The 25,139-nt window shown below is 42.6% G+C and overlaps 1 protein-coding gene across 1 annotated transcript in view; it reads right to left on the reverse strand.

Moving 5' to 3' along the window:
* Positions 1-661: 661 nt before the first annotated feature.
* TADA2A (transcriptional adaptor 2A) overlaps positions 662-25,139 on the reverse strand; it is a 73,686-nt gene continuing 49,208 nt past the window's right edge. Inside the window, exons 9-17 of the mRNA XM_017864106.1 lie at positions 21,658-21,721; positions 18,124-18,167; positions 12,932-13,042; positions 10,701-10,772; positions 7,376-7,508; positions 6,773-6,816; positions 3,335-3,407; positions 1,520-1,589; positions 662-1,182 (exon numbers count right to left, since the gene is read on the reverse strand). Of these exons, the coding sequence (XP_017719595.1) occupies positions 997-1,182; positions 1,520-1,589; positions 3,335-3,407; positions 6,773-6,816; positions 7,376-7,508; positions 10,701-10,772; positions 12,932-13,042; positions 18,124-18,167; positions 21,658-21,721 (797 nt within the window). The 3' untranslated portion in view covers positions 662-996. The remainder of the gene's footprint in view (positions 1,183-1,519; positions 1,590-3,334; positions 3,408-6,772; positions 6,817-7,375; positions 7,509-10,700; positions 10,773-12,931; positions 13,043-18,123; positions 18,168-21,657; positions 21,722-25,139) is intronic.

Here is a 25,139-nt window from a genome sequence, read left to right on the forward strand (position 1 = left end):
CACCTAGCTAATTTTGTATTTTTAGTACAGACGGGCTTTCACCATGTTGGCCAGGCTGGTCTCAAACTCCTGACCTCGTGATCCGCCCGCCTTTGCCTCCCAAAGTGCTGGGATTACAGGCGAGCCACCTCGTCCGGCCGAAGTTAAAGATGCAGTTTGGGATAAGACTATCATAAGGATATTTTCTTCCCCTTTACTCATAAAAGTTGTCAGCTTAGGCCGGGCGTGATGGCTCACACCTGTAATCCTAGCACTTTGGGAGGCCGAGGTGAGTGGATCAACTGAGGTCAGGAGTTTCAGACCAGCCTGGCCAACATGACAAAACCCTGTCTCTACCAAAAATAGAAAATTAGCTAAGCGTGGTGGCAGGCACCTGTATAGTCCCCGCTTCTCGGGAGGCTGAGGCAAGAGAATCACTTGAACCCGGGAGGCAGAGGTTGCAGTGAGCTGAGATCTCGCCATCACACTCCAGCCTGGACAAGAGCAAACTCTGTCTCAAAAAAAAAAAAAAAGTCAGTTTAGAAAACCCTTAGACGAGAGCTTTCTTATGCTCTAAAACCTTTCTCTTTATTTTAAATCTGTCCGCAGTGTTTGAAGGCAAGGCAGATAAGCAGCAAACTTACCTCACAATATAAGGATCTGAGCCGGACTCCTGGGACTAAAGACTGTGGTTTAGTTCTATTTCTACCAGCACTGTGAAGTGAGGTACTATGGTTCTTTTAGTTACAAGAGGTGTTAGGAATGAATGCCCACTCACATTTAATAATAGCTTATCTAGCACACAACTCTGCAGCACAATACCAACAACAGGAGTGTTTTAAAGCAGGATGGAAAAGAAAGTAGACTTACTACAACTTAAGGTTTCCTTTGTCCTTTCCCCTCTTTTCACAATGAGAATTCAGCCGAAAAACAAAACTCTCCAGAATGCCCACCCACACTGTCCTTTGACCCACCACATTCCAAACTTCTGACTTCTGATCCCAAGCCCTTGGAGCCTCAGCCTTTAGTGATGTATCCTTCTCGGATGAGGAAATCATAGATTTTCCGGGTTTTGTTCACATCTATCTTGATGAGCGCTCTTGCCTGCGCCAGTCTTAAGCCTCCTTGCTTGTTACATTCGTTCAATAGAGCAGATTTGTATTCTAAATAGGCTCCAGGGACCAACCTCACCATCTGACAGAGCTGCAAGACATGGCAAATTTAATAAACATTAACATCTGTCATTTTTGTAATTTAATCCAGCAGGTATAGCAAAATTTTTTTTTAAAGTGATATCAACCTCCAACTATTTATAGGAGCTGATGGGTGGCTGGACTACATTCTATTTAGTCTCTTCCTCTCTGGTGAGAACGCTCCCTAAGGACACACACCCAGGAAGAGAAAGCCAGGGTGTGATGCTAGAAGAGCCTTTAGCACATGCCAGCTGGCTCAGGGGCCTGGGTGTGTTAGGGTTTACAAATATGTGCTCCTGAGGAGCAGCCTGGCTCATTCAGGAGTCAAACACTAAATGCCCAGGTACAGTCCCAGCACCAATGGTCAGGGAAGAGCCATGGGGCACAGTGGGGGCAGGATGCACAGATACTTGGATTCTCAAGGGCACATCACATTGTTTTTAGTATCAGCATAAAGCAGTAGTCCCTGCTTTGGGGATTACATTTCCTACTTCAAAGGGAAAGGAGATAAAGAGACCTTGCTAAGAGGAGGTAACTTTAACTGCTAAAAATCTAGAAAATTGCTACATTATCCAGGAATGAGGAGTCTGAGGTCACCACTATGTGAGTAAGGATAAAAAAAGCTTGACATTCCAGGCCATTCAGTATTTGAATCAGGCTGGCCTATGACCTTCTTCAGCAATACATAGATACTACATACATTTCCTTCCACTCCCAAACTAATCCCTACTGTTCCTGGTGGATAAAATAAGACTAACACTACCCCTTCACTATGACCCTTCCTTATTATCTGAACTGAACTAATGATATATGGTGGCAGATGGGGAACTGACCTTGGGAATTATAAAAGGAGCATATGAGGAGCAAAAGAGGAACTCCTCCAAAAGAGGTACACACTTCAGAGATGTGACACAGTTTTCTGAAAACTCCTGATGATGATTCTTATGAGGATGGCTTTAAATTTTAGAAACAGATAAAATCAATATGAAGACATGTCTGATGATTGCAATTGGAAAAAGTAGGTCACATAATTTTTTAAATCAGGCCGGGCGCAGTGGCTCACACCTGTAATCCCAGTACTTTGGGAGGCTGAGGTGGGTGGATCACCTGAAGTCATGAGTTTGAGACCAGCCTGGCTAACAAGACGAAACCCTGTCTCTACTAAAAATACAAAAATTAGCCGGGTGTGGTGGTGTGCGCCTGCAGTCCCAGCTACTCAGGGGCAGGAGAATGGTTTGAACCCGGGAGGCAGAGGTTGCAGTGAGCCAAGATCGCACCACTGCACTCTAGCCTGGGTGACAGAGTGAGACTGTCTCAAAAAAATAAAAAATAGGCTGGGCGAGGTGGATCACACCTGTAATCCCAGCACTTTGGGAGGCCGAGGCGGGTGGATCATAAGGTCAGGAGTTCAAGATCAGCCTGGCCAACATGGTGAAACCTCATCTCTACTAAAACTACAAAATTAGCCAGGCTGGTGGCACGCGCCTGTGGTCCCGGCTACTCGGGAAGCTGAGGCAGAAGAATCACTTGAACCTGGGAGGTGGAGGCTGCAGTGAGCCGCGATTGTGTCACTGCACTCCAGCCTGGGCAACAGGACAAGTCTCCGTCTCAAAATAAATACATAAATAAATAAAAATAAATAAATAAAATATTAATTTTAAAATCAAAATTAACATGACTATGATGTAAAATCTTTTCCTTATGTTTATAAACATGCTCTGGAGACAATTTACAAAAATGTTGTAAATGATGATTATGTTGTTGGAATAAGTATAGAACTTTTCAAGGTGGCCATTCTAATAGGAAATACCTATTTTCATGTAACAGTTACTTTAGGTTTACAAAAGATTAATTTTATTTACATAAAGCACTTAGAGTAGCACATGGTAAGTGCTCAATAGACTACAGTTGCCATTATTATGTAATTTACATACCACATGTGCTTTCCCCCAAAGAGGAATGGTAGTAGGGTGACAAGGTAAGCAATTCTCTGAAATCTGCCACAAACGGCTCTTTAGCTCTTGGACTTCTAGGATTCACCAGAGCTGTGCATGTATGTTAGATGGATGAAACACAAGGGTTTGACCCTGTAATGGATTTTTAATGACAACTCAATGAATAATCAGCCCCTATTCTCTTTCCCCAGCCCCTCCTTTTGTTACCTCCTTTTCTTTTCATTCAGCTTCTCTGTGCCAGGGAGGCCAGTGAGGTTCAAGGGTGGTGCACTCCGTCTACCTATAGACAGAGAAAGGAAACAGCATAGATTTAATAGGAGTGATAATTTCTCAGGTATAAAGTATTAAAAAGTTCAGTGCAGCCAGGCCAGCTAGGTATAGGCTTACTATATCCAGCTTAGGAAATCCTGTCCCCATTCCCTGAGGCCTGTTTAGCTAGCAACATGGGCACCCGAACATTCACTTGAAAATAAAAATGAATTACATATTCAGGGCATATGAATTACCCACAATCTGCTAAAATACACAGTCACACATACCTTAGCATCAAATGTAACTACTCACCACAGTAGCTATCTTTTATTTATTATTATTATTTTTGAGACAGGGTCTCACTCTGTTGCTCAGACTGGAGTGCAGTGTTGCAATCATAGCCCACTATAGCCTCAATCTCCCTGGCTCAAGTGATCCTCCTGCCTCAGCCTCCCAACTACCTGGGAAGACAGGCATGTGCCACCCTACCCAGCTATCACCTATTTCTTCCTAACCATGTAGGAGACTCTAAAATCTGATGCCCAAATGTCATCCAGTTAAGAAAGGTCACACACTGCCTGCTTTGACAGCTGATGAATGGAAATAATAACTGCAGGACAGACATTCCCTAATCCTTGCCACTCGGCCAGCAGTACAAGGCAAACATGGTAATTAACCAAGTACTGTGTGCCTTCAGATCAAAGAAAGACTGTTAGGCCAGCAAAAGGCCCTTCTTTTTTATTATGTGAGGGAATATCTGTTCCTTCCAAAGTAGCCCTGTTTACCTGCAAAATCCACAAACAGGAACAATGAGCCATTATATGGCAAAGCAGGGGCTGAGGTCAACTCACATACCTGAGAAAGAAACCCAAGTAGGAGGTCACTGGCCAGGAGGGGAAGCTTGATGAGCAAAACTTTTTTGGTTTTGTTTTGGTTGTGTATTAGGGATTGGTGTTCAGCTGGGAATGGATAGACTGAGTTAAGCAAAGGAAGTCTAAGTTATATAGAGGCTGCTTTTCAAGTGGGGCAGAGAAACGGGAGGGACTGTTATAAGCTCCTCTGGTGGAAAACAGGCTTCTCTGTTATACCAACAAAAGGCATAAGGGATTATCCCAAATCCTCAAAAAGGGAGATAAAATCATTTGGTTCCTCACAAAAGTCACCAGAGGCTAGGCTACAATCAAAGATGCCAGGTTTCCAATACATAGATGCCTTAAGAACTCAGAACATAAAGGAGAGCAAGAGATCTCTTCAGCCTAAATGTAAGGGGTGAGAAAGGCTAACACCAGACTAGGAACAAACAATGAACAAGAGGCCGGGTACAGAGGTTCACACCTGTAATCCCAGCACTTTGGGAGGCTGAAGCAGGAGGATCACTTGAGCCCAAGAGTTCAAGACCAACCTGGGCGATGTAGTAAGACATTGTCTCTACCAGAAAAAAAAAAAAAAATCTCCCGGTTTGGTGGCATTCGCCCATAGTCCCAGCTACTCTCAGGAGCTGAACTGGGAGGATCACTTAGGCCTGGGAGTTCAAGGCTGCAGTGAGCCATGATCACACACTGCACTCCAGCCTGGAGAGTAGAGGGAGACCCTGTCTCACAGAAAAAGAAAAAATAAACAACGAACAAGTCAGTGCAGATGGTACAGTAAACAAAAATCTATGATCATGTTAGCCAGTTCCTTCATTTAATTAAATTAATTAATTAATTTTTTGAGACAGTCTTACTCTGTCACCCAGGCTGAAGTGCAGTGGCGCCATCTTGGCTCACTGAAACCTCTGCCTCCCAGATTCAAGCGATTCTCCTGCCTCAGTCTCTGGAGTAGCTGGGATTACAGATGTGCACCACCACGCCCAGCTAATTTTTGTATTTTTTTTTCAGGAGAGATGGGGTTTCACCATGTTGGTCAGGCTGGTCTCGAACTCCCAAACTCAGGTGATTTGCCCACCTCAGCCTCCCAAAGTGCTGGGATTACAGGCGTGAGCCACTGCACCTGGCCCAGTTCCTCCATTTTAATTAGTCAGTATTAACTTAGTTGTATTTAGATTTTGGGGGCAGAGTGTTGGCAATAAGAAACTTACAAAAGAAAACTTGGATTTCACTGCCTTGGCTACTCCCCTAAAACACTACCTTTTTCTTCCTTCCATATTAAGAAAAAATTACTTGAAGTAAAGGAATAAATGGGGGAAAAAAAAGTCCCTAAAGTGGCCAGGCGCAGTGGCTCTTGCCTGTAATTCCAGCTCTTTGGGAGGCTGAGGCAGGCGGATCACCTGAGGTCAGGAGTCTGAGACCAGCCTGGCCAACCTGTCGAAACCCCATCTCTACTAAAAGTACAGAAATCATCTGGGCATAGTGGCAGGTGCTTGTAATCCCAGCTACTCAGGAGGCTGAGGCAGGAGAATCGCTTGAACCCGGAAGGCGGAGGTTGCACTGAGCCAAGATCATATCACTGCACTCCAGCCTGGGTGACAGAGCAAGACTCCATCTCTCCAAAAAAAAAAAAAAAAAGTCCCTAAAGTGGACAAATCTGAGACCCAGATCCTGTATCTACTGAGACATACCTCCCCAAATTCCAAGTCATCGATTACCTATCACCAAGGATCATCAGATAGCATATGGCCTAATCTTGCTTGATATACTAATCTCAAACTAGGACATACTCAAAGAGGTAAAACTAAGAAATAGAAATACTTGAGGTCTCCAACTTAGAAATCCTTGTGTTTCCAGCAAGTAACATGCTTCTTTGCTCATGTTATATAAAAATAAAAAGCTTAGGCTGGGCACAGTAGCTCACGCTTGTAATTCCAGCACTTTGGGAGGCTGTGGTGGGTGGATCACTTGAGGTCAGTTCGAGACCAGCCTGGCCAACATGGCAAAAGTGTCTCTACCAAAAATACAAAAATTAGCCAGGCATGGTGGCACACGCCTGTAATCCCAGCTACTCGGGAGGCTCAGGCAGGAGAATCACTTGAACCCAGGAGGCAGAGGTTGCAGTGAGCTGAGATCACACCACTGCACTCCAGCCTAGGTGATAGACCAAGACTCGGTCTCCAAAAATAAGTAAATAAATAAAAAATAATAAAATAGAAAGCTTTTAATTTATCTCCTGTGAAATAAGTCTCAAAATTCGTGGTAGACACAACTGCAGTAAACTAACTGCTCATGAACATTGGTAAAATAAGTTACCTCTCTGAAGTTCTTTTTTCCCGTCTCTATACTGTCATTCTGAGGATAGTCTCTGTCTGGCCATGAAGATTCTGAAAACATACTGATGTTTACTATTATTCTGCCTAAGCACCCTGACACCACAGAGGAAGGAAGATTGCTGGGTCACCATAACCCCTACGATGCAAACTTCACAATTAAGAGTTGTTCTGGCCTGAGAAATAATTACCTGAATTCGAAGCCATTGGAATGGAAGGACTCAGGCCGGAATCACTGCAACAAAGAAGAGGAATTTAAACTTAGGTCATATCAGACAAGGTGATTTCCAAAAGCCCGTGAGACTGGGTGCCGTTTATCAGGTAGGTCACCTTGAAGAAGTGTAATGAGACAGATTGAACTATGTTTTATAGATATCTCACTGTATTGAGCAGGAAAGAAAATCTGTTCTAAGGAAGAAAAATTCCTCAGATTTGTTAAGAAAAGCTTGTAGTCTAGAACACCACTAACACCACTCAAGGGGAAGGGATACAAACACGATTCTCCAGTGAAAATCTAGGTATGAAGACAGAGTTGAAGTCATGGGTAGAAGGCTAGGGGAAAATTCACTCATTTTTAAAAATAAGATCAAAGTAGTAAAGTTTGATTCTAGGAGGTCAGTTGTTTCTCAAAACTGTCAGTATGGCACTGGTTCTGAGATGGACTGCTAAAATATTTCTGAATTCTTCTAGCTACTCAATTATTATTACTCTGCCATCTAGGGCGCCCAAAAATACATGCTAAGGCCAAGGCATCCCAGAAAAAATGCCTCCTTCACCCTGGAGTAATTACTGACATGTCAGCTTGCCGGCGGAGCCACTGCTGGCAAGCGCTACTGTCTTGGATATACTGGAGAACTTCTGAGAGCATAGTGCGTTTAAGGCGCTCTTCCTCCCGTGTCTTCTTGAGGTGATCGTAGGTTCTGGCACCTGGGGGTATAGAAAACACAGTGACCACAATGACAATGCAGCAGAACTGAAGGGCTTTCTAACTGACCAAGAAACTGGTTTTGGGTTTTGTTGTTAAAGTCTATTTCCTTTGCAAAACTGCTTTCACAATTATTTCTCCAAGACCCAAGTAGATTTTCCCTAGTTTGAAATCCTTTTCTTAATACTAAGTATTAAATATTTGTATTCCTTTTCTATCTGTAAGAAATTTGGGAGAAAAAAAACCAGTAGAAAAGTACAAAGAAAATAAGAATTGCTCATATTTCCACCCTCAAAAAGTAACCAACTTTTACTGTAGTCGTAGTTGCTTCCTGTTTTTTCTATTTTTATAAATTTTTTCAAAGTCACACAAGTGCTATAAGCATATGCCTTTCCTGAAAAAACAATTAGAATTACAAAAAAAGAGTTCTTTGACATGTAGTACCTCTTCTCTATATTTCTCAGAGGCAGCCATATCAGGAAACCAAAATTAATTATCAGAGTCTCTATATGCATCTTGCTAAACAGAAGAGTTGTGTGGTGTTTTCTACATGTTAAAAAAGGCTCACAGATTCCAAAACACTGCACCAGTGGGTTTCAAAATTCAAACTAGGTTCCACAGAGCCCCAGGATACCACAGGAGTATTTTAGAGGTTAATGTAAAGAGAAAGGGCACTGCCAGATACCAGCGGTCCTGGGCTCTACACATAACTTGAACCATTAAAGTTCAACCAAAGTAATTCCACTTTTATCTTATTTGTAGATTGGGGCTCCACACAAAATTTAATTTTAAAAATGGTTTCCACTGTTAAAGAACCATTATACTAGGCTGAACTTACATCCATAAGGTTATGTTGCACCCAAAGGGCTGTGTTAAGAAGTCAACTATAGGCCGGGTGCGGTGGCTCAAGCCTGTAATCCCAGCACTTTGGGAGGCCGAGACGGGCGGATCACGAGGTCAGGAGATCGAGACCATCCTGGCTAATACGGTGAAACCCCGTCTCTACTAAAAAATACAAAAAACTAGCCGGGTGACGAGGCGGGCGCCTGTAGTCCCAGCTACTCGGGAGGCTGAGGCAGGAGAATGGCATAAACCTGGGAGGCGGAGCTTGCAGTGAGCTGAGAACCGGCCACTGCACTCCAGCCTGGGCGGCAGAGCAAGACTCCGTCTCAGGTCTCAGGAAAAAAAAAAAAAAGAAGTCAACTATTGCCGGGCGCGGTGGCTCAAACCTGTAATCCCAGCACTTTGGGAGGCTGAGGCAGGCGGATCACCTGAGGTCAGGAGTTCGAGATCAGCCTGACCAACATGGAGAAACCCCGTCTCTACTAAAAATACAAAAAAAAAAAAAAAATTAGCTGGGCATAGTGGCGCGTGACTGTAGTCCCAGCTACTCAGGAGGCTGAGGCAGGAGAATCGTTTGAACCTAGGAGGCGGAGGTCATGGTGAACCAAGATGGCACCACTGAACTCCAGCCTGCGCAACAGAGCCAGACTCCGTCTCGAAAAAAAAAAGAAGCCAACTATTTCTTATGGGTAGTAGGTGATAGCTGTCAATAATCACAAAGACTTCAAATAGGAAGAAGGAGGGAATGCTAAAGATCATTCCAACAATGACAGCAAAACAATAGAAACTGCCATTTATTGAGGATTTATTGTGTGCCAGATACCGTGCTATGCTTATATGCAGTATCTCTAATTAAATCTTTACACTAACTCTAAGAACCTTAGAAAATTAAAACTTGAATAGAGGCCAGGCACAGTTGCTCACACCTGTAATCCCAGCACTCTGAGAGGCCAAGGCGGGAGGACTGCTTGAGGCCAGGAGTTTGAGATCAGCCTGGGCAACATAGCAAGACCCAGTCTCTAGGGAAAAAAAAGAAAAAAAGGAAAGAAAAAGAAATGCAGATAGAATCACATTGCAGAGCTGGTAAACTGGAGAGCCAAAATTTATACTCAAGCTTTTTAAGTCTAGACCCAAGCTCTTAACTACTATAATACACTGTCTCTTACAACCTGGTTCTAGTACTAAGTAGTTCTGTAATCTCTTTATACCTTAATTTCTTCACTAAATGGAAGTAACGGTACTTTGTAAGTTTGTCACGAGAATTCAGTGACTTGATCCAAGTGAAATGTTAGCATAGAGACTGGTACATGGTAAACATCTGATAGATGTTAGCTGCTAATAATACAATTATTGTCACTACCCCAAGTAACTGGGATGCAAGCACCTAGAGCCAGTTGAAGCTTCATTATTTTATAAAAATGCTAAGGCCATGTATCATTAAATTTGAAAAGGGCGACATCCCTTTTTTTTTTTTTTTTTTGAAACAGACTCTCCCTCTGCCGCCCAGGCTGGAGTACAGTGGCACGATCTCAGCTCACTACAACCTCTGCTTCTCAGGTTCAAGCGATTCTTGTGCCTCAGCCTTCCGAGTAGTTGGGATTAAAGGTGTGTACCACAATGCCTAATTTTTGTATTTTTAGTAGAGATGGGCTTTCATCATGTTGGTCAGGCTGGTTTCGAACTCCTGGACTCAAGTGACCCACCTGCCTTGGCCTCCCAAAGTGCTGGGATTACAGGCATGAGTCACTGCACTCGGCCCAAGATTCTCTTTTTTATTTTTTTTTATTTTTTTTATTTTTTTTTGAGACAGAGTCTCGGTCTGTCGCCCAGGCTGGAGTGCAGTGGCCGGATCTCGACTCACTGCAAGCTCCGCCTCCTGGGTTCACGCCATTCTCCTGTCTCAGCCTCCCAGGTAGCTGGGACTACAGGCGCCCACTGCCAGGCTAATTTTTTGCATTTTTAGTAGAGACAGGGTTTCACCATGTTAGCCAGGATGGTCTCGATCTCCTGACGTCGTGATCCACCCGTCTTAGCCTCCCAAAGTGCTGGGATTACAGGCGTGAGCCACCGCGCCCGGCCTAGATTCTCTTTTTTAAAAGAGCCTTGGCAGAATCCTAAATCTAAAGCAGCACCTCTCTTTCCTTTGTCTCACAACTTTTATTTTACCAAAGATAATCTATATAAAGGTATTTATAGGGATTAAGTAGCCAAAACGTTACTGGAAAGATTTAAAGCATTCTGGTAAAGAATAGCTTGTGTTTTAAAAAAAATTCACAACAACTCAGAGACTTCCTCTGTGTGTTTGGAAGACACTTGCCCTCAGGTACGGTATGTAGCTGAAGCATACTTACTACAAAAATTGGTAATGCCTGCTGTCCTGTATTCTTGGAGCCTCTTGATTTCCCTTCGGAGTTCAAATTCCACTGTTTTCCCCAAAAGGAATGAAGGAAAAAATTACAAAAATAAAAGCAACATCAGTGAGCACTTTTGCTATTGAGCATTTTCATTAATTCTGCCTTATAAGACTAGGTAAGTTCATTTGGAGAATCCTACTTGTTGGTAACTTCTCATTAGAAATTTTACCCAAGAGCTGAGGAAAACCTACTCCAGCTGTCTTCCAGCTGCTGTCTCCAGAGGCAGCAGCTGGAACTGTCTTCTAGAAAACTTAGTGAAATGGTTGAATTCATTTGTCTACAAAAGTAACACTTTTTTTTTTTTTTTTTTGAGACAGAGTCTCGCTCTGTCATCCAGGCTGCAGTGTAATGGCACGATTCATCCAGGCTGGAGTGTAATGGCACGATCTCGGCTCACTGCAACCTCCACCTCCCAGGTTCAAGCGATTCTCCCTGCCTCAGCATCCTGCGTAGCTGAGATTACAGACATCCGCCACCACACCCGGCTAATTGTTGTATTTTTAGTAGAGATGGGGTTTTGCCATATTGGCCAGGCTGGTCTCAAACTCCTGACCTCAGGTGATCCACCCACCTCGGCCTCCCAAAGTGCTGACATTACAGGAATGAGCCACCGCACCCGGCCAAATATAATTTTTTTAAACAAGCAAGTTTCCCTGCTCTAACTATCTTCTGTTAAAAGTTCCACCCACATTACCAAGTTCTTTTATGAAACCTATTACTTGACGTGGCCCTGATGCAAGGGAAGGACAAAAGCTCTGTGCACAAGCCCCTGTAAGTTTCTTTACAGCTTTATTCCTATGGGAACAAAAGTGCATTGTGTTTTCCATAAACCAAAGGTTTCTGCCTCCTCTGAGCATACAGATCAGGTTGTACTGTTTGGGTTATTATGTGATAAATCATTCTAACTTGGTTGCTTTCTTGAAACAGAGAATGAAGGAAGAGCCTGGACAATCCATGGGGTGTAGTTCTTTGGAGTGACATATAAACCAGGGGTGTGTCCCAAACTGGGACAGGAAGTAAAGGATCAGTCACCTGGTACAAACCACACAAAGAACGCCAACAAAACAAGGTGTTTAGTGAGGACAACCAACCTGGCTCAGATAAATGTCTGCAATGCTACGTAAGAAATATTTTCATGATGAGAAAAAGGGCCTTAGTAGAATACCCCCCCAGAACTAAACTTAAGAGGCCACATACACAAATGTCATGATGAAAGGTACAGAATAAGCCAGAGTCCATATTATTTTAACAATCTAGGCCTTACTGCAATACTAACATTTTGTTTTTTGTTTTGAGACAGGGTCGCGCTCTGTCGCTCAGGCTGGAGTGCAGTGGCATGATTTCGGCTCACGACAACCTTCGCTACCCAGGTTCAAGCAATCCTCCCACCTCAGCCTCCAAAGTAGCTGAGACTACAGGTGTGCACTACCATGCCTGGCTAACTTTTGTATTTTTGTAGAGATGGAGTTTTAGTATGTTGCCCAGATTGGTCTCGAACTCCTGGACTCAAGTGATCCTCTTGCCTTGGCCTCCCAAAGTGCTGTGATTACGGGTGTGAGCCGCCACGCCCGGCCTCATAACAACTTTTAATTTTTTATAGTGAAAAATCAAATGGTAACTAGGTAAAGCTCTCACAGAAATACCACAGGAAGGCAAGAGAACGACGGAAGTACTATCTCCACAAGCTATCCGTCTCTGTCCTCATTTTTAAAACTACTTTTAATATTAAAATATTTATGAACAAAATAAAATGATGTTTGGGATTTGCTTCAGAATAATCCAGTCGAGGGCAAGAGGGGAGAGTGGGTGGTAAAGATGAAACCAGACTGGTCATGTGTTGAAAACTGCTGAAGCTGGATGATGAATACACGGGAGTTCATCATATTATTATCTCTATTTCTATATATATTTGAAAATTCCCATGATAAAAAGTAGGGAGAAAAACTACTAAATTATTATTTATCTGGGGCAATGGGGAAGCCATTAGGGCTTTTAACCTCTCTTCTGCTACCCCATAGTCCCAAATTTGTCCCATGGAAATAAAGGGGAACAAAGAGAGAAATATCCATTTATTTATTTATAGAACTCCGAATAAAACACATCATTATCTCTCCTATTTATATAAACATACACACACAAATACTGCTTAAGGCTCAAAAACCACCTACATGCATGGCTTTCAATGAATTTGTCATGTTCCACTGGCCCCACAATTCTTGCAAATCGCCTCATTGTTTCATAAAGGTCCTGGACCTCCTTGGGATACCGCCGTTCCATTACTACAGAGAAAATAAAACATAAATGTGTCATAGGAAATGTAAGGATCCCTAAGTTTTCAGCATTTTTTTTTAAATCATTAGTAAAATAGAAGAACATTATTCATAACCTTACATGACTAACTTATCCATGACAGGAAGCAAACAGGAAAGCCAAGAATGCAAAACACTAATCATAATGACAGCACCATAGCAACTATCCCACAGGGATGTTGTTATCACTGGAGATCATCTCCACCACTGAGCATTACTAATCTCCCACATCTACTGTTTTTTGTTTTTGTTTTTTTTTTGAGATGGAGTCTCACTCTGTCTCCCAGGCTGGAGTGCAGTGGTGTGATCTCAGCGCACTGCAACCTCGGTCTCCTGGGTTCAAGCAATTCTCCTACCTAAACCTCCCAAAGTAGCTGGGATTACAGACACCTGCCACCATGCCCAGGTAATTTTTGAATTTTTAGTAGAGATGGGGTTTCACCACGTTGGCCAGGCTGGTCTTGAACTCTTGACCTCAAGTGATCCGCCCACCTCGGCCTCCCAAAGCGCTGGGATTACATGCGTGAGCCACCGCGCCCAGCCACCTGTCTTTTATTTTTTTTGACATGGAGTCTTGCTCTGTGGCCCAGGCTGGAGTACAATGGTGCGATCTCAGCTCACTGCAACCTCCGCCTCCCAGGTTCAAGCAATTTTCCTGTCTCAGCCTCCCAAGTAGCTGGGATTACAGGCACACTGCCATGCTCGGCTAATTTTTTGTATTTTAGTAGAGATGGGGTTTCACCATCTTGGCCAGGCTGGTTTTGAACTCCTGAACGCAGGCAATCTTGGCCTGCCTTGGCCTCCCAAAGTGCTAGGATTATAGGCATAAGCCACCATGCCTAGCCACCTCACTATCTTTTAAACTTCACAGGGGCAGGAACTGCTGGCAGTAATGGACAAGACAATTAAAGGCAGATCTTACATTCTTAGGAAGAATTATGGCCAAAATTTATGGTATTAACTCCCACAGGAAAACAAGGAAGCTACAGACAAAATAATCCATCCAGAAGATTTCCCATTAGCTGAGAAAAGGTGTGATTTCTTGCATGTACCACCTACACATCCTCAAGCAAGATTTTTTCATCCTTCATATGGGTCATTTTGCCTTTCTCTAAACTAAATTAACTACTACAACTTAATTTACTGCTAATGAAGTTATATTTGACAACTGTCATGCAAATATCATGCAGAGACACCAGAGCAGTGACTCTGGGGATCACTACTGACCAAACATCTAATCTAAAGACGTATCTGCAAAGAAGAGGGGAGAGTAAAACTGACTAACAATAACTGGTAGATTGGAGCAGTCAGGAACTCTCAAACTGCTACTTGGGTCATTTCAATCAGTAATTAGGTTAGTTCTATCTACTCTTGGACAAAAGATACAGCCTTTCATTTATGACAGCTATTATTTTTTCATAGCTTGCTTTTTTGTTTTTTATTTTTTTGGACAGAGTCTCGCTGTGTCACCCAGGCTGGAGTGCAGTGGCACGATGGCAGCTCACTGCAACCTCCGCCTCCCGGGTTCAAGCGATTCTCCTGCCTCAGCCTCCCAAGTAGCTGGGACTACAGGCACACATCACCACGCCTGGCTGATTTTTTTATTTTTTAGTGGAGACAGGGCTTTATCATGTTGACCAGGATGGTCTCAATCTCCTGACATCGTGATCCGCCTGCCTCAGCCTCTCAAAGGACTGGGATTACAGGCGTGAGCCACTGCACCCGGCCTTTTTATTTTTTATTTTTGAGATAGGGTCTCGCTCTGTTTCCCAGGCTGGAGTGCAGTGGCACAATCACAGTTCACTGTAGCCTCAACATCCCAGGCTCAAGAGATTCTCTTACCCTAGCCTCCCAAATACCTGGGACTACAGGCACATGCCCCCATGCTTGGCTTTTTTATACAGAGATGGGGATCTCCTTATGTTGCCCAGGCTGGTCTTTAACTCCTAGGGTCAATCATTCCTCCTGCCTCAGCCTCCCAAAGTGCTGGGAGCCACCAAGCCCAGCCTATGACCGCTATTTAAACTAAGTCCTCTTTTTAGGTGAATCTCTTCTCTTGCAGGAGACATTCTTACCCAAAAATCCTAGAAGCTGATTTAAGGAGCAGCCATAGCTCATTAAAAAAAAAAAAACCAACAACAACAAAAAACAAAGCAGAAGAATATGGAGTAAAAATTTTAAATTTGAAGAAAAAAAACCCTGCCTACCATATTAAGGTCAATTGTACATTCAGTATAATGGCAGCTGAAAACCTCTGAAACTACATTGCACACGCTACTTCTACACTCTCAGAAGCAACAGAGCTTCCCCTCAGCCCTCTGTTTGAAAAAATATAGATAACAGAATAATGAAGCCAAACTGACCTCTATCAGTTGAAAACAGAATTTATTTAGGAGTCAATGTCTACAAGGAGTAAAGATCAAAAATTAACTGGACTATTATGGAAAACCCAGGAATTCAGATAGAGAACCTACTACTGTGGCTACTAGAACACGATCAATTAATCTGATCCTGAATTATTTTTGCAGATCCACGGGTCTTGATAAGGATGGGGTTCACTAGGGAATCTCATACACTGCTAGAAGAAACAGAAATCAATACAACCATCTTTTGGAAAGCAACTTGGCAGCAGGCATCAATAATTTTTAGTGGTCATAATTTCAGATGTATTAATCCCACTTCTAAAAATCTACCTTTAAAAAAATCCTAAATAATCTTTATTCACAAGTTCATCATAGCATTATTTATGTAATGATTAAAAGAACTCAAAACAAGCTAAATACCTAAAGAGAGAAGTTAAGCATATAATTATATCTCTTACATGTATATATACAACATAACTATTAAAAGTACATATTATGTAATCTATAAAAACTGATATCCTCAAAACACTACAGTAACTTCAAAAATATGTAACATAAAGTGAAAAAGGAAATAAGGCCGGCATGGTGGCTCACACCCATAATCCCAGCACTCTAGGAGGCCGAGGTGGGCAGACTGCTTGAGTCCAAGGAGCTCAAGACCAGCCTGGACAACATGGCGAAACCCCGTCTCTACTAAAAATACAAAAAATTAGCTGGGCGTGGTGGCACATGCCTATAATCCCAGCTACTTGGGAGGCTGAGGTGGGAGAATCCACCTGAGCCTGGGAGGTGGGGACTGCAGTGAGCTGAGCCACGCACTCCAGCCTGGGCAACTGGAGTGAGACCCTGTCTCAAAAAATAAATAAATAATGAAGGACCTAAAATGTAACATACTTATGATCATGGCTATATTTTAAAAAAAATAATATAGATTTTCTGTTGCCCAGGCTGGAGTGCAGTGACATGATTATAGCTCACTGCAGCCTTGAACTCCCGGGCTCAAGTGATCCAATGCCTCAGCCTCCCAAGTAGCTGGGATTATAGGCGCAAGCCACCATGCCTGGCTAGATATTCCTTTAGACTAAAAAGACACTTAACCTTGTTGACTGAACCCTATATTGCTATGGATTATTAAAGAAATACCCCTACAAGAATCTATCAACTAGGATATGTTTTCCAATAACCATTAGGTTATTGTACAAACCTAACCATTAGGTTATTCTTTACAAAAAAAGACTATTATGACACACAACTATTACAAATATTTCAATACAAACATTGTGATTATTATTACGATATCATCCTTCTTATTTGTGGAAGACTCTATGTTGTGGAAGAAGAAAAAGTACAGGGACCTTTTCTGCTCTGCTTAGGTATCTCTGATATTTAAAATAGCAAAGACCAGACATGATAGCTCGAGCCTGTAATAAGGAGGCTGAGGTGGGAGTATCACTTGCACCTAGGACTTCAAGGCTGCAGCAAGATACCATCATGCCACTGCACTCCATCCTGGGCAATAGTGCAAGACCTTGTCTCTTAAAAAAACAAAAAACCACAGTAAGGTCAAAGGTGGCATTTATTTTAAAAATCACTGTATGTATTTTTATCACCATCACATAATATTAAATATCATTTATTTTGTCTGCCTACAACCATCCAAAATAAAGATCACTTTGTTATTTATCTAAAATATTTTTACAACCTTAAGGTTATGTTATGCTTAACACATAGTTGCAAAACATGACCCTATCCAGAAAATGATTCAGTAATATTCACACTGTAATTACTATACAAATTTTTAAAAAAGAATTTTAATACGTTTTGTTGACTACAAATACATTTATCTGTTTATTTATTTATTTATTTTTGAGACCAAGTCTCACTCTGTCGCCCAGGCTTGAGTGCAGTGGCATGATCTCGGCTCACCGCAACCTTCACCTCCTGGGTTCAAGTGATTCTCCTGCCTCAGCCTCCCGAGTAGCTGGGATTACAGGTGTGTGCCACCACGCCTGGCTAATTTTTTTTTGTATTTTTAGTAGAGATAGGGTTTCACCTTGTTAGCCAGGATAGTCTTGATCTCCTAACCTCGTGATCCGCCCACCTCAGCCTCCCAAAGTGCTGGGATTACAGGCAAGAGCCATTGCGCATGGTCCCAAATTAATACTTTTAAACTCTCACTAGGGATCAGAATTTCCCAAAGACTTTAAAAACGCAGATGCTGTCCGGGCATGGTGGCTCACACCTGTAATCCCAGGACGTTGGGAGGCCGAGGTAGGTGGATCACGACGTCAGGAGATCGAGACTATCCTGGCTAACACGGTGAAACGCTGTCTCTACTAAAAATACAAAAAAATTAGCCAGGCATAGTGACAGGCACCTATAGTCCCAGCTATTCGGGAGGCTGAGGCAGAAGAATGGCGTTGACCCAGGAGGCAGAGGTTGCAGTGAGCCGAGATCGCGCACTGCACTCCAGCCTGGGTGACAAAGTGAGGGACCTCCATCTCAAAAAAAAAAAAAAAAAAAACGCAGATGCTGTGCCTCCAACCCCAGAGATTCTTTCTTAATTAATCTGGAGTGATAGCCAGGCTAATATGCAACTTGGATTAAGAACTACAATACATGATTTATTTAAAATTATTCATAATATTGGAAAAAAATTGTAAAATAAAGAAAACTGCTAATACTTACATTGAAACTTTCTAAGGTTGATTAATCCATGGTCTCTTATAATTCTAGAATGAAAAGCCACAATAATTTGTGCATTAGAATTATTTTCACATTTACTAATGCTTTCCATATATAGCTGTCATCAGACCTCTTAAACATGCTGAGGTGGAATACAGAGGTCCAAAGAAGTCACTTTCACAAACTTCTGCAGGTCAGTGAATCACTAACACAATTTTAGACTCTCAGGCATCGCAGGTTTTTCCTCTTCTTGTGTATAGTAGACTCTCCATGACTATTTGCTGAACGAATGAATGAATCAATAACCACTCACAAATGCTGAAAAACATGTGTCTGTCACTTAAGATGAAACCGAAAGGAATCTCTGTTCATGTCATAAAATTAATCTATTCAGCTTGTGGGAATAATTGAGAACAGCCATTTTAGAGAAATCTGCTAACTGTAAAAGGGCATCATGATCACATATTCAACATTTACAACTGTGCATTCACACAACACTTTGACGGTACTAGAAATAAATATTGGGCATGTTTAATGAAAGGGCATCATAAAACAGAAGATTTGATAGCAACATCAACAACCGAGATCTACAATACTCTCTAGCTCGAATTGTGTTTTAAGCAAAAGAGAATTTAAACCAGGCAAAGTTATGTGTCTTGAATCTGATTTATACCAGAGGTATTCGTAACTAGCAATGAAGTTTCTCATAGGAGCAACTGGGTATGCTTCTTCAGCATTTCATGGAAGCTAACTCCAGACATGCAGAGAGTAAGTTTTACTTTAGATCAGGGGTCCCCAATCCCTGGGCCATGGGCCAGTTAGGAACCAGGCTGCACAGCAGGTGAGCAGCTTTACCACCTGAGCTCTGCCTCCTGTCAGATGAGCAGCAGCATTAGATTCTCACAGGAGCACAATCCCTATTGTGAACTGCTCATGTGAAGGATCTAGGTTGTGTGCTCCTTATGAGAATCTAACCAATGCCTGATGACCTGAGGTGGAACAGTTTCATCCCAAAACCATTCCAACCCCCAGCCATCCATGGAAAAACTGTATTCCATGAAACCGCTCCCTGATGCCAAAAAGGTTGAGGACTGCTGCTTTAGATCACGTCTTAGTTCCTCCAGAGTGAATCGCAAGTCCCTCTTTCTTTTCTTTTACTTTTTCTTTTAGAGATGGGGTCTTCCTCTGTTGCCCAGACTGGCCTTGAACTCCTAGGCTCAAGTTATCCTCTCACCTTAGCCTCCCAAGTAGCTAGGACTAGAGGTTCATGCTACCATACCTCGCTTCTCTCCTTTTCACTGCTGAGATACTACTGTCTCTACAGTTAGTAACACCACAGTTAAATACATGCCTACACATATATACACACACCAGCACACTTATACCCTCTGCATACTCTTCTCTAAAACCAACAGGGGTCTGAGATCCATAATTTCTAAGTCTGAATGTATAATTTTTGATATGTTGCAAAGACAGGAATAACCAGTATGCTTGAAACTTGCTCGGAATTCCTTTGAAATCCTTTTAGATGAACGACTTCTCATAAAATAAAAAACAGTTAGAAAGAGACCATTAACAAAGCACAACAGGGCTGGGCGCAGTGGCTCATGCCTATAATCCCAGCACTTTGGGAGGCTAAGGTGGGCGGATCACCTGAGGCCAGGAGTTTTGAGACCATCCTGGCCAACATGGCGAAACCGTGCCTCTACTAAAAACAAAAAAATTAGCCGGGCATGATGGCACGTGCCTGTAGTCCCAGCTACTTGGGAAGCTGAGGCATGATAATTGCTTGAACTCAGTAGGTGGACGCTGCAGTAAGCCAAGATCACATCATTGCACTCCAGCCTGGGTGACGGAGCAAGACTGTCTCAAAAATAATAATAATAAAATAAAAAATAAAAATCAAATATAAAAGCCTAACAGGCCGAGTGCAGTGGCTCACACCTGTAATTCCAGCACTCTGAGAGGCCAAGGTGGTAGGATGCCTTGAGCCTAGGAGTTCGGGACCAGCCCAGGCAACATTGTGAGACCCCATTTCAAAAAAAGTTTTTTTTTTTTGAGACAGAGTCTCACTCTGTCGCCCAGGCTGGAGTGCAGTGATGTAATCTTGGCTCACTGCAACCTCCGCCTCCCAGGTTCAAGCAATTCTCCTGCCTCAGCCTCCCAAGTAGCTGGGACCACAGGTGTGCGCCACCACCCCCAGCTAAGTTTTGTATTTGTAGTAGAGACGGGGTTTTACCATGTTGGCCAGGCTGGTCTTGAACTCCTGACCTCAGGTGATCCACCTACCTCGGCCTCCCAAAGTGCTGGGATTACAGGTGTGAGCCACCACACCCGGACTAAAAAAAGAAAAAGGTTCTAAAATTAGCCAAGTGTGGTGGTGCGCACCTGTAGTCCTAACTACTTGGGAGGCTAAGGTGGGAGGATTGTTTGAGCCCAGAAGTTGGAGACTGCAGTGAGCCATGATAGTGCCACTGCACTCCAGCCTGGGTGACAGAGTTAAGTGTGAGACTCTGTCTCTTATTTAACCAAAAAAAAAAAAAAGGAACACAGTGGTTCATGCCTGTAATCCCAGCACTTTGGGAGGCAGAGGGGGATGGATCACTTAAGGTGGGGAGTTTGAGACCAGCCTGGCCAACATGGCAAAACCCCATCTCTATTAAAAATGCAAAAATTAGCCAGGCGTGGTGGTGCACACCTATAGTCCCAGCCACTCGGGAGGCTGAGGCAGGAGAATTACATGAACCCAGGAGGCAGAGCTTGCAGTGAGCTGAGATCACGCCACTACACTCCAGCCTGGGTGACAGAACAAGACTCCATCTCAAAAAAAAAAAAAGAAAAGCAAAGAATGATTCACAAATATTAAAAAAAAAAGTGTAACAATAATGTCTTCATGCCTTTATTTTATCTTGTTCTTTTACTTCAAAAAGCTTAAAACAGTGTACCCATATTATTAATTGTTCATCATAACATCAATAAAGGGTAAGGACAGAGGATATAAAAATAACACAGGAATTATTATCCTCATTTGAGAGATGGAAAAATTGAGGACTAAGGAGGGTAAGAGTCTTCTCCAAGGTCAAAAGATGAGCCACAAGTGGAACATTCTCTCATGGACTATATGTGGTCAATCACTCAAAGCTGAGGCCAGGCACAGTGGCTCATGCCTGCAATCCTAACACTTTGGGAGCCGAGGAGGGAGGATCACTTAAGTCCAGGAGTTTGAGACCAGCCTGGCCAACATAGCGAAACCCCGTATCTACAAAAAACACAAAAAAATTAGCCAGGCATGGTGGTGCACTGCTGTAGTCCCACATGCTCAGGAGGCTGAGGTGGGAGAATCGATTGAGCTTGGGAGGTTGAGGCTGCAGTGAGCCATGATTGTGCTGCTGCTCTCCAGCCTGGGCAACAGAGTGAGACCTTGTCTCTTTCTCTCTCTCACACACACACACACACACACACACACACACACACACACAGACACACAAAACAATAATCCAAAGCTGAAAGGAGTCCAGGATGGTTTATTATACTTACTTTTTTCGTCTTTGTCTCTCCTTTAACCTGGAATGATAGATATCTACCACAGCCATCTTCAGAGCTACAAATAAATTCATACATATACTATATATACACATCACATATATATAATATAAATAAATAAAAAACCAAGACAAAAATAAACCTTTTACCCAAACTTTGAACTTCATATTGCTAATTACTCCCCACTCACTAGTCTAGAAAACATAAAAATATTCCAGCATAATGAATTTCTCTATCAGTAAATAAGGTTATTTTTCCCCTATTTATATATCTTATGGCATTACTCAGATTATGATTTGTGCTTTCTGCAGTCATAAAAATGAGTAAGATCAGGTCCTCTGCCAGGACGTGAACAGAGGTGGAGGCCATTATCCTTAGCAAACTAACACAGGAACAGAAAACCAAATACCACATGTTCTTACTTTTAAGTGGGAACTAAATGATGAGAACACATGGACACGTAGAGGGGAATAACACACACTGGGGCCTATCAGAGGGTGGAGGGTGGGAGGAGGGAGAGGATCAGGAAAAACAACTAATGGGTACTAGGCTTAATACTTGGATGATGCAATAATCTGTATAACAAACCCTGTGACACAAGTTTACCTACGTAATATACCTGCATATGTACCCCTGAATTTAAAATAAAAGTTAAAAAAAATTCTGCTTTCTATTAAATACCTTTTTTGGACATTGTTATGTATCTATTACTATACACAGTGAATATCCGATCTTCAGTAATACATGGGCTAGAAATTGCATCAATTAGAGTACTCATAAGAATGAATATTGGGCTGGGCGTGGCGGTTCACACCTGTAATCCCAGCACTTTGGGAGGCTGAGACAGGCGGATCACCTGAGGTCAGGATTTTAAGACCAGCCTCGCCAACATGGTAAAACCCCGTATCTACAAAAATACAAAAATTAGCCAGGCATGATGGCAGGTACCTGTAATCCCAGCTACTTGTCAGGCTGAGGTGGGAGAATCAATCACTTAAAGCCAGGAGGTGAGGTTGCAGTAAGCTGAGATCATGCCACTGTACTCCAGCCTGGGGCAACACAGTGAGACTCCGTCTCAAAAAAAGAGAATGTTGGTCGGGCGCAGTGGCTCACACCTATAATCCATCCACCGAGGTGGGTGGATCACTTGGGGTCAGGAGTTCGAGATCAGCCCGGCCAGTATGGTGAAAGCCTGTCTTTACTAAAGATACAAATATTGGCTAGACATGGTGGCAAGTGCCTGTAGTCCCGGCTACTCGAAAGGCTGAGGCAGGAGAATCACTTGAACCCGGGAAGCAGAGGTTGCAGTGAGCTGAGATGGCGCCACTACATTCCAGCCTGGGTGTTACAGCGAGGCTCCATCTCAAAAAAAAAAAAAAAAAAAAAAAAAAAGAGTATCGATCATGGTCTTAACTGCACAGGAGTAAGAGAATGTCAAGGCAAGACTAATGTGAATAAAGGTACAGTGTAGACATGTGGGAGTTTTCAGTTGGGAAGCAGCAACTGTTTAGAGTGTAGAGTTTCGCATTCTGTAGTGAAAAGTTCCATCAAGTACCCTAAGCAGTATAAAAGCCCTGCTTGGTTTCCCGGGACCCAATCCTTTCCTGGCTTTAGTCTTATGTTAAAGACACAGAGAATAAGGAGGAAAGAGGCTGTAAATAGTAAAAGTGTTAATGAGTACAATAGTTCTGGTTCTTTCTTTCCCTAGCCACTCTTTCCATCTTCAGAGCTCCGAAGGTTCTGTTCTAATTTCTTTTTACCCCTCACCTTAGTCCTATAAACTCCTCTACTTCTATGTGTCCAAGTACCATCAAAATGTATAATTTCAAACTCAATATCCATTTTAAGCTCCAGTTCCTACTGGTATCATTACTCACATGGCCTTCAGTTGCAAACTTATATTCTACCCCTTTCCTATCCTATAAAACTCCTATATTGGATAACTGCATCACAGTAAAGACAGCTGTCCAAGACAGAACTCAATCTGGATTCTTCCTCCTTCCCCTCCATAGTCAATGAGTCTTAGCCACACTGCACTTAACACTTACATCTCTCAGATTCATCCCTTCATCCCTAACCCTATTCCCTAGCTCAGGCATCTTGTCTCTCCTGTCATCTTCATGCTATCTTGTAGGAGAGGCATCATTACTTATTGACTCCATTCTTGCGTTACTCTAACTCATCCCTTCCAAACGGTACTTGAGAAATATTTTAAAGCACAATGTAATGGTGTAATTCCCTAGCTTATAATTCCTCAGTGGCTTCCCATCCACATACAGTTCAAACTCTTGCATGTTACACAAGACTATTTACTGTCTTGATTATGCCTACCTTTCCACTCATTTTTTTTTTTTGAGACGGAGTCTCACTCTGTTGCCCAGGCTGGAGTGCAGGGGTGCTCGGCTCACTGCAACCTCTGCCTCCTGGGTTCAAGGGATTCTCCTGCCTCAGCCTCCCGAGTAGCTGGGATTACAGGTGTGCACCACCGCGCCTGGCTAATTTTTGTATTTTTAGTAGAGACAAGGTTTCGCCATGTTGGCCAGGCTGGTTTTGAACTCCTGACCTCAAGTAATTTACCCGCTTCAGCCTCCCGAAGTGCTGGAATTAAAAGGGTGAGCTACTGCACCTGGCCTCATTCTTGTTTCCTATCACTTCCAAGTAGGAAAAACACTGAAATTGTCTAAATGTTTTTTAGACAATTTTTCTGTGTTAATGCTATATTCTAAATCTGCCTTAATTGAAAATGAAATGTGTATTTTAAAAAACATCATAAGCGGCTGGGCGCAGCGGCTCATGCCTGTAATCCCAGCACTTTGGGAGGCCGAGGCAGGTGGGTCATGAGGTCAGGAGATCAAGACCATCCTGGCTAACAAGGTAAAACCCCATCTCTACTACAAATACAAAAAATTAGCCAGGCGTGGTGGCGGGCACCTGTAGTCCAGCTACTCAGGAGGCTGAGGCAGGAGAATGGCCTGAACCCAGTAGACGGAGCTTGCAGTGGGCCGAGATCACACCACTGCACTCCAGCCTGGGCGACAGAGTGAGACTCCGTCTCAGAAACAAACAAACAAACAAAAACTTCAGAAGCAAAAAACTCCCACAGTTTCTCTTTTTTTTTTAATAACCAGAAGACCTCTAGGGTTAAGAAATGAATGCCAGATAGTAACAACGCTAGAAGAAAATATGAGTAATGCAAAACTTAGCACTATGCTACATTAAACCTTTCTTCTCACGGATTCTGAAAGCACCTTGAGATTTAATGATTGCAATAGAATCTGAAATTTTCTTAATAACTTATCAATTAAGCTTTGTGTATGTTGAGAGTTTGGTGTTAATTACTAAATGTATTTGTGGAAGAGGCTCTATAGCACAATATAACCTGCCATGGGTCCTCTGAAAAACTAAAATACGTTATACAAATGTTAGGTAACATAATTTATATTTATTTATTTATTTATTTATTTATTTATTTATTT

The sequence above is a fragment of the Rhinopithecus bieti genome, unplaced genomic scaffold, assembly GCF_001698545.2.
Source record: "Rhinopithecus bieti isolate Rb0 unplaced genomic scaffold, ASM169854v2 scaffold_74621, whole genome shotgun sequence".
NCBI lineage: Eukaryota > Metazoa > Chordata > Mammalia > Primates > Cercopithecidae > Rhinopithecus > Rhinopithecus bieti.